The 13,217-nt window shown below is 50.2% G+C and overlaps 6 protein-coding genes across 6 annotated transcripts; 3 read left to right on the top strand and 3 right to left on the bottom strand.

The window, feature by feature from the left end:
* Nucleotides 1–165: 165 nt before the first annotated feature.
* On the bottom strand, nt 166–1,602 carry FOXG_06290 (uncharacterized protein; the record flags this gene model as incomplete). The annotated part of the gene is made up of 2 exons (XM_018384887.1): nt 166–1,293; nt 1,357–1,602. The coding sequence occupies 2 exons, from the start codon at nt 1,600–1,602 to the stop codon at nt 166–168; spliced, it is 1,374 nt and encodes a 457-aa protein (XP_018242049.1).
* Nucleotides 1,603–1,822: 220 nt separating this feature from the next.
* Nucleotides 1,823–2,849, top strand: FOXG_06289 (V-type proton ATPase subunit F). Its single transcript, XM_018384886.1, has 4 exons — nt 1,823–2,078; nt 2,140–2,175; nt 2,229–2,366; nt 2,416–2,849. Exons 1-4 carry the CDS (start codon nt 2,022–2,024, stop codon nt 2,554–2,556), a joined length of 372 nt encoding a protein of 123 aa, XP_018242048.1. The 5' UTR covers nt 1,823–2,021; the 3' UTR covers nt 2,557–2,849.
* On the bottom strand, nt 2,344–3,713 carry FOXG_06288 (uncharacterized protein). Its single transcript, XM_018384885.1, has 3 exons — nt 3,342–3,713; nt 3,071–3,287; nt 2,344–3,020 (listed from the first exon to the last, which is right to left on the bottom strand). Exons 1-3 carry the CDS (start codon nt 3,548–3,550, stop codon nt 2,904–2,906), a joined length of 543 nt encoding a protein of 180 aa, XP_018242047.1. The 5' UTR covers nt 3,551–3,713; the 3' UTR covers nt 2,344–2,903.
* A 537-nt stretch (nt 3,714–4,250) lies between these two features.
* FOXG_19212 (uncharacterized protein) lies at nt 4,251–5,610 on the top strand. Its single transcript, XM_018399409.1, has 2 exons — nt 4,251–5,375; nt 5,448–5,610. Exon 1 carries the CDS (start codon nt 4,912–4,914, stop codon nt 5,371–5,373), a length of 462 nt encoding a protein of 153 aa, XP_018242046.1. The 5' UTR covers nt 4,251–4,911; the 3' UTR covers nt 5,374–5,375; nt 5,448–5,610.
* Nucleotides 5,611–6,293: 683 nt separating this feature from the next.
* FOXG_06287 (uncharacterized protein) lies at nt 6,294–11,316 on the top strand. Its single transcript, XM_018384884.1, has one exon. The coding sequence runs from the start codon at nt 8,011–8,013 to the stop codon at nt 10,735–10,737; it is 2,727 nt and encodes a 908-aa protein (XP_018242045.1). The 5' UTR covers nt 6,294–8,010; the 3' UTR covers nt 10,738–11,316.
* A 3-nt stretch (nt 11,317–11,319) lies between these two features.
* Nucleotides 11,320–13,127, bottom strand: FOXG_06286 (UDP-N-acetylglucosamine-dolichyl-phosphate N-acetylglucosaminephosphotransferase). The gene is made up of 2 exons (XM_018384883.1): nt 12,485–13,127; nt 11,320–12,430 (listed from the first exon to the last, which is right to left on the bottom strand). Exons 1-2 carry the CDS (start codon nt 12,908–12,910, stop codon nt 11,450–11,452), a joined length of 1,407 nt encoding a protein of 468 aa, XP_018242044.1. The 5' UTR covers nt 12,911–13,127; the 3' UTR covers nt 11,320–11,449.
* Nucleotides 13,128–13,217: the final 90 nt, after the last annotated feature.

Below are 13,217 nucleotides of genomic sequence, written 5' to 3'. Positions count from 1 at the left end.
TAAATCATCAAATACAAGCTGACGATGGAGATAGGTAAAGGGGATTCAGGGTGTTCTATGGTATTTATTCAGAAGCCAGATCTTAACGCCAATCCTTGCTATCTGAGGCTACACTCAGTTTCGATGCGGTTAAATGTGTTAATAAACAAGATAATAATTGGAAAGCTACCATCGCGGATGATGATTATCCGAGGGTGCTTGTTGCCGACCCAATCCAGCAAAGGGGTTGCCGCCTCCATTAGGTCTTGAACCTGTTAGACGACGACTCTCAAGCTTTTTCGATGGTGTTGTTGCTCCCCAGTTTCGTTGCTCGTAGGCTGCCATTTCTCGAGAATTACGCGGAGATGCTGCTTCCTGGGGATTGAGTTCATTAAGACTGGTGGCCTTCTTGAGGGGTGACTTGTTATGGGTGTGGATGCCCATGTTTCCACCAAAGTTCATTCCCTGAACTCCCGAAGATGTCCCAGTTGATGTGTAGCCTGCAGGCAAACTATGACGAGGCACGGTGCCTCTCTGGCTGGTAGCGGGTCTGAAAGCTTCCGAGCGTCGAGTTGCTGTGGGAGGCGTGAACATGTGAGGCTTCATTACGTTGTTGGAGGTTGGGGTGAGGGATCGTTCCTCAGGGGTATGATCCGTTCCAGTGTATGGGTTAGAGTGGACCTGGAAACCATGACGGATCTGAACTGTAGGGGTCCCAGTCTGCACAAATTCCTGATAGTCGTCGGGCTGGTCTGTCGAGAACTGTGTGCCGATATCGCGCACCGTAGGGTGAAGACGGGGGTGGACAAACTTGGTATCGTACTCTTTCATTACTTGCTCCTGAATCACGGCCTTATCCTTTGCTTGTTGCGCAAATCGAGAACAGAAGAAGAGAAGCTGAGCAGAAATAAGGGCCTGCAGAACGAGTGTATTCAGAACCGTCACACTTGGTCGGGGATCGAGAGGAGCTAGAGGAAGGAAGATCATGTACACCAAAACATGTCCAGGGCCAAAGAGACAAGCCAGGCGCAAGGACACTGGCAGAGGATCCCAGACTGACAGCTCCCAAACATCTGATGTCTTGTCTGGGTGGGCTCGCGACTCGGCAGATTCTGGTGTTATCAGATTCGCGAGATAGCTCAGGGGCGTCGAAGGCGATGCGCTCGATTGGTTCACTTTCACACGTCGCGCAGAAGGCGTCGAAAGCGGCTTGTCGACCTTGGCCAGAAAGAGTCGGTACTTGCGCGTTCGCGTAATCGTGTAGAAAGCATTGGTGAAAGAGAAAGCTATGAGGGCCCATACCAGCGGATAGACCTTTACAATATATGTGGTTAGCCTCGATATGATATGCAGCAGTCTGAGAAGACGAGAACTTACCAAGAATGATAGCCACCCTGAACTGGTTTCATCACTGAAAATGTCGTCACTTGGGGTTGATGATCCTGAATTCGCGCGCGCAAGTAAGAAGACGAAGTTCATGGCAAGGCCCATTTGTGTTCCAACAGAAGCTGAATCCCAATCTCTCGTTTCCAGTTCTTCGGATAGCCAAAGCAAAAAGTCCATGGGGTTGATTGCAGCCATGATACGCTCTCTGAGCGGCTGCCGGCGAACTAGGCGTGGCATGTTGAGCACACTGCAGGGTATTGACTCCTTTGAAATTGCGTATTCGCGATCGCAATACCAGGGAGGAGAGTCGCGAGTCGGCACAAAAGTAATAAAGAAAGAAAAGGCGGCTACTTGGCCGGATGTTGTTTACTTTGAGCTCACTGTTGCTAAGGACCAGGCCAATTCTTTGTTCACTTAGGTAGTAGTACAGTACCTGCCTGAAGCTGACCAGTAGAAACCCAGTGGAGGCTGCAGCATCCACCTGACGTGGGGATCAGTCAGTTCCTTACCTTACTCGCAATGGTCAGAGCTTCCAGGTTCCCAGGCGGAGCGGAACTTCAGGCGCCGACCTCCTCGTAGTTGTAACTCCAATCATCAACTCAGCGCCATCAACAACAACAAGAGGGACGCGTAAACACAAGTCCACATTCATCAAGATGGCCTCGCAAGCAGATTACAAGGACCGTCAATTCCTCGCGGTCATCGGCGACGAAGTATGTGCTGCAATGAAAGGCTCTTTGTTCGAAAGCTTGCGCTGACGTAGCTCTCATCTAGGACTCCGTAACAGGCCTGCTTCTCGCGGGTATCGGCGTGAGTCTCAATCACTGCTCAGTTTCTCTACACAGGCTAACTCTATTTAACAGCATGTGACTACAGGCGCCGATGCTCAGAAGAACTTCCTCGTTGTTGATGGCAAGACCGACACAGCTGCTATTGAGGCCGCATTTGATCGATTCACTGAGGATCGCAAAGATATTGGCATCGTACTCATCAATCAACATGTTAGACAACGTTCCGATTCTTTTTGCCGCTGAACTAACTCTCCTGAAGATCGCCGACCGAATCCGACATCGCATTGACACCTATACCGCGGCTTTCCCTGCTGTGTTGGAGATCCCAAGCAAAGACCACCCCTACGACCCTGAGAAGGATAGTGTATTGAGACGAGTGCGACGCCTTTTTGGAGAGTAGGGGACGTCGTTTCACTGGGCGCAAGGATTTGTTTCGGGATAATGGAGCGAGCATGGTATAGAGGCAGCAGTGAGCATGGCCGTACATGATTTGAGGCCAGCATTGCGTTTTTTTCTTCTTCTTCGACTTCATGTTGTGCAGGGCAGTTCCTATTACACAGATGCAGGGTAGAGTACGATGCAATGGACTCATTATCAGATATGCTAAATAGATCTAAAGCCGCTGCAGGTTGCTCGAGAAGAGCTAGAAGATTCGCCAAACCAAACGTTAACCGAGAACCCCATGAGAACGTGCCCAACGATAAGTCATGCCATCATGTGTATGTTATGAATGCGCCGTAGTCCCAATTACAGATCGCTGCCGAAAAAGCCCTTGCTGCTACGAGAGAAAGTGACAGTTGCCGTGAGGCAGGTAATTTGGACATCATCGGCGGTGAAGACGTCGGCCAGAACAGTATATTTGCCCTGGAGCGAGTTAGAAACAGGTATGGGAAAAGCAAGGGTTATTTACATACCGGAGGGATCTCGGCAGGAAGGTCTACAGTCTTGGTGATCTCGACTTCACCAGCCTCGACGGGACACTTCAGGTCGACATTGCCAATCTGCTCGCACAGATCGGCCTTGGTGCTAATAAGGCGAATAAGTCCATACTTGACAGTCAGAAGAACATAAGCGTCCTGCTCAATCTTCTGCTTGACTATTCCCTTAGCCTTGATCAAGAGTTCCTGGCCACTATCAAGATGTTAGTATCTCATGGTTGTGCAAGTATAAGCAGGTGAATCGTACGCTTTGGGAGGGTTAGGAGCAAGGTCGACCTTGTCAATCCTGATCAGGTCGGCAGTATGGTCTCCGGGGCACAGTTCGAGGGGAGAGTCGCCGGGAATCTTGAGGTCGTCGCTGATAGTAACATCGGGAGCCTTGCCATTGAGAACGCTCAGAGCAGCCGCTGGGGCCAGGCATGCCGTCAGACATGCGGTGACGGTAGAGAATCTCATCGCACGATGTTATCTCGCGAAATTTGATGGGCTGTGGGATATGGTGATGTTTGCGAAAATAATACGAAGCAGTAATTAGATGATTGAAGTCGTGTGAAGATGAGAGAGTCGCTATCAGGGCAGAATGGTGATGGCGAGTGGCTTAGTGTTGAGTGCGTCATGGGACTTATCCTCCACTTTTTGGTCCAACGACTGGTCGAGAGCGGCTGGGAATTGATGCCTTACCGCCTTGCAGATGATCGCGGGCGGCATCCGAGTGCACCAAGAAGCTACGTACCTTACCTTATCATGGAGCCAAGAGTCTAGAACCAAATGATTGAATCAAGTCTCGAGCATGAAAGCCATTATAATAATTGACGAAATGAGTTTGTATGGCAGCCAAAGAAAGCGTATAAATTATTGGCTTTGAGTTGATAATCGTTTTGCAATATCATGAGAGTCAAAAGCTACCTACCTGCCTCATGCTCATTCTCATGCAGGTTCCTGTCTCAAGTTTGCGGAGGTGGAACATTCAACATGTCGACTTGCAAGCCCAGCCTCCTCACTGTCCAATCCCATGGAGCCATTCAAACTTAGCGCTACTGACCGACATACGACCTGAGGCACAAAAGTCGAAGCCTCGTGCACGGGCCATGCTCAGACATTGGTATATAATCGTGCTTTTCTTCCAACCTGTTTTGAACTCTTCATACTTACCTTGCCTCAGGAAAGCCAGCTCAAGAATTGGCCTTTCTAGTGTGGAGGGCCTGCATTGCACACCCGCGGAGTCACTCTACTCTCTATTGTCCTTCGGGACCATAGGGGGCGGAATTTTTGATTTATCACCATCTTTCATTGTGATCTGCTGCTTGCGGCGGGCATGAAGAAGGAATATGTGAAATTTGCTATGAAATTGTACATGCGGTTGCTCCTGCATCTGACATCTACCGCGCTTGCTGGCTGGTTCCTGTTGGGAATTAGGAAGGGTGTCAGAATCATTATGGTATGTCACAGCGACATACCACAAGAAGGACCTCACCAGTTGGGTCACGGTGAGACGCACCGGTTCTGGGCTGGTCGCCTGGTGTTGCTATTGGCTTTTGGCGTATGTATAGCTCAGCAGGAGCTTCAATGGCATTTCCATGTTTGGACAATGCGTATTTTCATGCTGACCTTTGCCGATAGGCCAACCCCTGCCCGCGAGTCGATATTCGTCACTTGATATCACACTGTGTGTACCATGCCGAGGGAACACAAGAAAACTCGGGACGTATACCATGGGTGACAAATATATTAGGCCAATTTAGCAGAGGCTTAAACGAGTCTTTGGATTGGTGAATTTTGGCATCACAGGTCAAGGCTTGAAGTTTTCTTGCTCCCTGATGCTGTGTTACCTCTGGTGCAACTTTCCCCACTTCCATAGGTGTGAGTCTTTGAGGCTAAGGTTTCGTCACGACGGGGGCAGGGGGGCAGCGAAGGTCTGCCAGTTCAGAGGAAGGAAGTCACCTTCGGCTGTCGGTGCATGCTTCGCGTTGAATGCCACCATTTACCAAAGACTCGAGCTGTCGAGTTCGAAGAGGTCACAGGAAAATGGAAGATACCTACCTAGGCGGTGCTCTGTAAAACGGATATTTGTATTTGCAGCAGTTCAGCGTTGCACTCGGATCTTATACATACACAGGCCATTTCCATGCCCTGGTCAGCCAAGCATGGGTGCGAATACGGGCAGCATCGCGAGACAGACACGACACGATAGTGATGGAAACTTGTTGCACATATCCGTAGATATTATGAACAGACCATGGGACGAGTACGTCGGCGTCTCTAGGAAGGCCCGTCTTTGAATGTACGTGTTTGGTTCCTGTTGAGGTGCTCTAGAGGATTGTAAGAAGGCATAAACCTCATGGGTTCTTGATAGGTGTTTTCAGACAAGTTTAGTGTGGTTAAAACAGATACTCTCTTGTTCACGCCCTTCATTCATTGTAAGGAGTCTTTTTGCATCTCGGGCTTCCTGTTAAAATGTTACCTTTTACAAAATGCAACGCAATCGTCGCTCCTTTGGCACCAAGCAATTTGCACGATGGTGATGACGTGACGACTATCATCATTATCACGCAGTCAGCTTGCACCACACTTCTGTTTATCATGGAATCTTTCACAGGCTCCTAACACAGATTCGCATGCAGAATGTAGTAATGAACTTGGAACAGCCCGCATTGATTGGTTTGGAGGTAGAAAGCCCGATTGGTACCAAGCCTGCTCCCTGCAAAACAAGCCAGTCGAAGCAACAAGGATATGCCGTCCTTGTCGAGCACTGTCCTCACATACAGTGCGAATCAAATATTTGGTGTACCGCACTGTGCTAGTACGCTAGACTCTTTTCATTTGATTACATCTTTGTTAAAGCAGTCTGGTCCAGATTTCGATATTGTTCACGAAGATTTGGAAGTGAATGTCGTGGCTAAGATCATGATGTATTGCACTCGCATCGAGTGGCCAAGCTTCTTCTACTGAACTATCTCATCCTTCTCATCTCAAGCAAATCTCTACGCGGCGAACAAGACTCACATTAAATAAAAATACTGCCTAGGCACACGGTATTTCCCTCCCCTTCCTGGGACTTACCTCGGCGGCCTCAGGCTAGCTTAACACTAACTTAGAATGAATGGTGTCTCGTTTCACCAAGCGCAGGTTATTTGTGGCGGGTGCCAAATTTCAGACACCCCACTCATCTCCACTGCAAGCCCGCCAACCACAGTCATTTCTTGGGGCTAGCTAACCCAGCTTCAGCTGTCATCTGTTGTTTATTGCCTTCGACTGGCTCTGAGAGGTGCTCAGGTTACGTGCCTGAATCCCTGAAAGTGGCCGTCATCATTTTGCCTTTGAAAATCTGATGAAGCCCCTCCCGACTCCTTCGCTTCCCGTTCATACCGAAATGCTCAACTCCTAGTGTCGGCCCATCACCAAAAGCAAAGCAGAAAGCATAGCAAAGCAGACTCGATAGACTCGAGAGACATGGCTTTCATGTCTTTGTCTTGTTTCCATCCCCGTTCCCCTCACACATGCTATCTCAAACGATACTCGAGTCTCAACGGACTCACTCAGTGACAAACAAGCCCCTGGCTGGCTACGCCAACGCCAACAAAAACTCGCCGTACGCAATTTCCAGCAGAAACCCTCTCCCCTCCGCTCTCTTGAGTTTCCTTCCCCCCTCCTTAGCCCTGTGCTCAGGCGCAGCGGCAGCGGGACAATATTTATTGTTAGTGCCTCAGGCCAACAATGCGCCCTGCGTGCCCTGTTTCCTGCACTAAGAGTTCTCCTTATCCACCGCCAGTCAAGGTTTGGTCTAGCGCCAAATTTTGGTTATTGTCTCGTCTCTTCTCTTCCATGTCTCTCTGTCTTGTCTTTTCTTTGGGGGGCCACTGTCGCTGGAGTGGGAGTGTCCCCGTTCCCTCACTCGCACACTTCCTTCTCAGGAACTTCTGCCCAATCCAGCCCAGAAGCACCAGGAGAGGATACCAAAAACGGCCCAGTGGCCCATTCAATTTTTGGCACCCTCTTATGCTATCGCTGCTGCTTCTGCGCGCTGAGATTGAGTGGGAGCCATCAAGAGAATGAGATGGGAAGCGTGAGCCGCTGATGAGGTGAAGATACCAGAGGTACGTACTCTTGTCTTCTGCCCTTCCATTACCTGAGGTGCTCTCCTCCCCCTCTTAGCCAACTGGAAATGGAACCCCAGGCAGGTCCCAGGCCGGTACCTCAGTACCAGTACCAGCCCAGCCTACCACCAGTGAGCACCAGCACCAGTACCGCACTTGTCTTGAAGCACTCCCGGGCTTGTCGCTCCTCCCCATCCTCTTTCTTCCCATCACCCACCCTTCTTCGTGCAGTCCACGATCTTCAATCCTCACCTCTCGTTATCTCCATTCTGCTTCAAGCGCTCCTTGTGTATGGATTGTGTTTGAGTAGTCTCAAATCTTATTTCTCTTGATTTCCCCATCGAATTTCGCCACCTACACATTTAATCTTCGTCTTCTCCGCGCTCGACACCTCGACCTTAACTCGTCTCAACCCTGCCGTGACCGATCACAACGAGTTTTGCGAAAACAGAAACCGACCGACCGTGTCCCCAACACGCCTCCGACTCGCGTCTACGCTTCATATTCGACATCTTCTTGTCGACTTGATCACGACTGTTGACTTTGTTTTTCCCGTTGTCGCGCCGCTGACCCTCCACCCTTTGTGTCGACGTCTCGACCTGCCTCGAGTCTCTTGTTAGACGATTGCGATTTCTGCGGTCGGAATACGATCCACCCTTGTCCTGCCGAATGAGACTTATTTAAACCACTCTGGTTTTCGACTCCTTCTTACGGTCTCCCCGACGCGCCATCTGAACGGCGTCGTCATGCTCCAAAGACCGCGACAGTAGATTAGACACATACTCCCCTCAGGTGTTCACTACATTATCTCTAGCACAGATTATGACCGACAGACCAGCGCCGCTGTCCACGCAGTCTGCGACTCCTAGTCAGATCGCCCCTCTTGCTCTTCCGGGCGCAACGCCTAAAGACGAAGTTGCCCAACTGACTGAGGGAGCGGAAGAAGAGCCATATACTATCAAGTGTATATGTACCTTCTCTGTCGATGATGGAAACACGATTTATTGCGAGTCATGTGATTCGTGGCAGCACATCGACTGCTTTTACCCTGACAATCGAGAGGAAGCTGTGCGCGAAGATTTTGCACACTCGTGTGCAGAATGCAAACCGCGCCCTCTCGATCGTCAAAAGGCTTTTGATCGGACACTACGCTTAATAAATGGAACGACGGACGAGCGTGCCGATAAAAGAACAAAAAGACCACCTTCCAAAAGCCATAAGAAGAGATCGAGACCTACCGAGCTACCAATAAATGGCCATACGAGTCCACAGGAAAATGGAAAACATGGCCATTCCGGAGATCATCATCATCCTCCCAAAAAGGCGAAGCATCGCTCATCACAGTCTGTCAGTTCCCAGGCTCCCAAACGGAGCCCTTCATACGGAAATGGCCGATCAAATACTGCCCACCCTCCCAGCCCTGCAACTACCCCTCCCGACCTTCCCGATGATTTTCAAATCCATCATTACTCTGAAAAGTTCTACGACTTATATAATGCCAGGGATGTCCCCGAGTCACGGAACAATGCTTTTGCCAGTCTTGCTATTCCCACTGCGCTATCTCGCTGGCTTCGCGAACCCAATACGATGCGGAGTGAAGTTGGCAGACGCCATTCGGAAGTATTTCAGAAGGCTCCCTCAAACCTGGAAGCCAACAAGCCTAAGCTTGAAGTCAGTGATGCAACACGAACACTGGACGATGGCAAAGCTCTCAGGTGGAGGTTTCTCAAATCAAGTACACCAATCGAGAAGGATGTACCTCTTGTTGAGCTGAATGGTGAAATTGGGTTTCAAAAGGACTACTGTGCTGACCCTGTCAACCTCTGGGCAGATTTATCTTCCCCTCTCCCGTTTGTCTTTTTTCACCCTGTCCTACCTTTGTACATCGATACAAGGCAAGAGGGCTCTCTTGCTCGTTATGTCCGCAGGAGTTGCAAGCCCAATGCTCAGCTTGATACATATCTTTCCGATGAAAGCGAATACCATTTCTGGATCGTTAGCGACAGATATATCTCCGCCAACGAGCAAATCACTTTGCCCTGGGATTTCCGGCTGGAGAAGAGTGTGGATACGCGATGGCTTCATCTTCTTGGCCTAAGTGACGATGACTCGACCAACAATACGGAAACTCCGGTAGATGGGACAGAATACATGGCAATATCGAATTGGATAGATCGAATTCTCTCCGAATACGGCGGGTGCGCGTGCGATCTGGATAACAACTGTGCATTCGCACGATTTCACCGTCAGTATCTCTTCGGCAAACCCCAAGGACGCGCGCCAGCAAAAAAGAAGTCAAGAAAGCCGAAAACACAAGCCATCTCCCCAACAAACACGGGGCAGACTGCCACCAGTCGAGCCACGAGTGAAGGCCATGTTGACGATGCTGGGGATCACGACAATAGATCCCAATCTGGGTCTACGCGAAGCAAACCACCGAGTCGTGACCTTACACCTCTTCGCCAAGGATCTTTCGACCAATTAGGCATACTGACTGAGCCAACGGATCGAGACAAGCGGAAGGTTGCCATGGTTGAGGATTCATTCCGTCGAATGGAGCAGCAACAACCGTCACGGAAGAAGAAGCGAGTATCGGATGGTACTGGCTCAACATCCTCGAAGTCGAAGCATCGCAATGGCTCAGTTGCGTCTCATGGCAACTACGTCGATGCTGGGACTTGCAGAAGCCACTCAGGATCCCCTGCTAGCTCTTCTCCGCATATCCAACAAAGGCTGTCAATCTCCAATCAAGACTCCGCGGCGACTCCATCACGCCAATCATCAGCTTCTCCCAGGGGAGTATACTGTGATGCAGCGGTACAGACGGACCCTGTCGAGGGCGCCTGGTTTAGTGGACCAAATCAATCACCTCGTCCCAAGAAGCGGATCATTTCGCTCTCGAAGCGACTACTAAATAGCCGCCATCAAGTCCGAACTGAAGGAGAGGATCTGCGCAGGCGATCATCTGTCAGCCAGGTATCCAATGGTACCATCATGGAAGTTGACTCGCCTCTGGAGCACGAGGTAGTCATTAAGCGATCGGATTCAGAATTACCACCTTTATTTTCTGCACCGGGAGATACACATATGGCAGATGCCTCTTCACTAACAACGACTCCTGTACTAGGATCGGCTGTGAGTGACACATCGACCAAGACAAAGACTCCCGACCTACGCGTGCAACTACCTCCTGTGCCAGCGTTCGATAGTACAGGACTAGGAATTCACAACGCAACAACGCCAAAGTCTGGCGGTGTCGGTCACTCCCCCCTTTCAGGTCCATTGCCAAGTCCATTCGCTCCGCCGGCTGTCAACGGCATTGGTACCCACCCTAGTCCTGTAAAGAAGAAGCTGAGTCTCAGCGACTACACCAAAAGCCGGATGAACAAGGCTGCCGGGAGAACAGCTGGAGGGCATGCCGTTCTCAAGCCTTCTATCTCAAGCCCTGAGGACACCAAGGTTGATATCATCGTCGATTCCCCATCGATTGAGAAGCCGGCGGAGACTGTGATCATGGCTCCCGTAGCCGCTGCCAATGGGTCTTCATAAAAGGATGAAGTGTCTGTACGTTTAATGTGTCAACCGTTTCAAGATTTTCTTTGTTGTTTTGTTTGGGATTGGGGATGACGGGATCAAAAGCCTGGAGTTCTTTCCTTTATATACACTGGCTGGTACGTCAGATGATTACCCCTTTGATTTGGCGTTTGGGGAGGTTGTGGGATTACGGATGCTGGGATTGAAGGGTTCTGTCAATTGAACCCTGGCATCTAAATATGGGAACGGCGCACCAGGTTTGGTGCCTACGGGTCAATGGGATTTCTCCTGAGGGAGAAAAAGCAGAGATGTTATGTGGTCCTTTTTCGGGATGTTTTTTGATTGATGTCCAGTTGAAGAGGGTTGGCCATGAAACAAAACAAGTGAAGAGTAGGATGGAGTAAATCTCTTACGGAAAGATGCTGAAGGAATCGTTGTATGTAATTATAGGCGTCAACCCTACTTGCACGTACTCACCATAGTCATGTTGCATTGCCCTGAATGATGGGAAATACACCCTTTGAAAGACTCAATGGCCATCTTGAACTGCAATCTCTTATAACATGGTGAACCAAAGGACAAGATGATTTTCACAGTAGGCGACATTCATTCCGTGACATCGGGGTATTATTCTAAATCATTAACTTTCCAACCAGTGGAATGATATTCTATCTGGATAGGCGGTACGGTTGTGGCTCTGAGAAAGGCGCAAACCCTTTTCTTTCTGTTAATATTGCGCAGCAGTCCCCCAGTTATCTTCCTTAAAGACCAACAGTGCGAGACGATGCCTCACAAACAGTCCAAAGAAACCAGCAACAAGCTGAAGCATAGTAATCTCAAAGGCCAATCGATCTTCGCGGAGTGGTCCACGCCAGACAAGCCAGAGGTTGAGGATGGTAAAGTTGCTTGTCTCGACAAATTGACCCTTTTCATCGGTTGTCACCTTTACCAGGCGTAGTCTGTTGAGAAAGTGCAGGCCTTGGGCGACCAAGGGGTGGGGTTGACGCTCGGGTGACCAAGGAGTCACAGACGGCTCCATGAGGCCAGACCGGGCGTTGAAGTGAGGAAGTCGGTGGCGTGGGCAGGGAATCAGACCGAAGACCTGAGGGCATGAGTAGAGGAAGTTAAATATTTGAGGGACAAGGAGGAGCCCGAGAGTCTTTGAAAAGTGGCCGAGGATACCGACGACAGCAAAAACCATACCCGAGAAGTAGCAGTAGGTATCGCCAACAAACACCTTGGCAGGATACCAGTTGTGGAGGAGCAAGGCGAACGAAACGCCTATCCACGGGAGGAGGAAGTAGAGTGAGAACAAGTGCGAGTCGGTAGCAGGGTGAGGATATGGCGTAAAGAGGTACAGGCAATCGTTGAAGACGAGGAGAAAAGCGATGACGATGCATTGCGAGACTTCAATGCCGTTTATACCTGCCAGCATGTTGATGCTCTGAGGGCAGAACATGGCAACGCACGCCATGTAAACATAGTAGAGAAACCCGAGATCAACGAGCTCGCCGAGATACGGCTGAAGCTGAAGAGGTAGGACAATAGAAGTGACGTCGAAGTCTACAAAGTAAACGACAAGAAGAGGGATCGAAGCCAGGCCGGGGATCCACCACTTGTGCCGCCAGCGAATATCGAAGAGATCATCACCAATACCAAGAAGTGCAATTGTTTGAAGAGAGATGATGGCGCCCAGGAATGACGCAAGCTAACGAGGTCAGTAAAGCACCAGACATGACATGCATCTTTGGGTTCTGCGCACCTTGTTGTGTGGGAAGCGATGTAGAAAACGGCCCTGGTTGACGTGCTGAAGCTCAACGACGACATCACGGTTTCCACCACCACTAGTCGCCGCAACAATGTCCTTGTAGAACGGGAATGGGATGAAGACGATGACGCTGAGGAGATAGACCGCAGCGCACACAGCGCCCATGCACTCGGGGATCTCGGCGCGGTTCGCCTTGCTCATGTCGCGGCCTTGAAAGCCAGCACGCATGAAGGTAGGGCCTAGCCAGCGGATCATGGCGAAGCAGAGCGCAAAGGCGAGGACCGACAGGGCCAGAGATGCCATGAGAGGCTCGCCATCGCCATGGAGGGTGTTTGCGAGGACCGCGAAAGCAGCTGCAGAGACGGTCGAGAGTGTAAGTGTTTCAGAGCGAGAGAGTGAGGTCATCATGGTTGTAGTCATGATGGGCGGCTTCTGGCGTTGTAGTAGTTTGAGATAGGTGCGCGATGATGGGTTGGGCGGTGCGTATTGAGGGTTAAGAGAGCATCATGGAAGACGATATTGGGAGAATTACCAGCAGAAATGCGGCTGCTATGGATTGTCCAACACAATTGCGCTCCGAATCCTATTAAAGCAAAGTGAGGTCTCTAGGTATTGTTGAGGTGAAGCTTGGTGACACGTTGTTACACTGCGGAACACAGCCGGGGTGTGGAGTGGCATATGAATTACGCGGAAACACGTGCAAAATACACGACAGAGATTGATAGGA

Source organism: Fusarium oxysporum, chromosome 2 (assembly GCF_000149955.1).
Source record: "Fusarium oxysporum f. sp. lycopersici 4287 chromosome 2, whole genome shotgun sequence".
Classification (NCBI taxonomy): Eukaryota; Fungi; Ascomycota; class Sordariomycetes; order Hypocreales; family Nectriaceae; genus Fusarium; species Fusarium oxysporum.
This window is presented reverse-complemented; position numbering and strand designations above follow the sequence as displayed.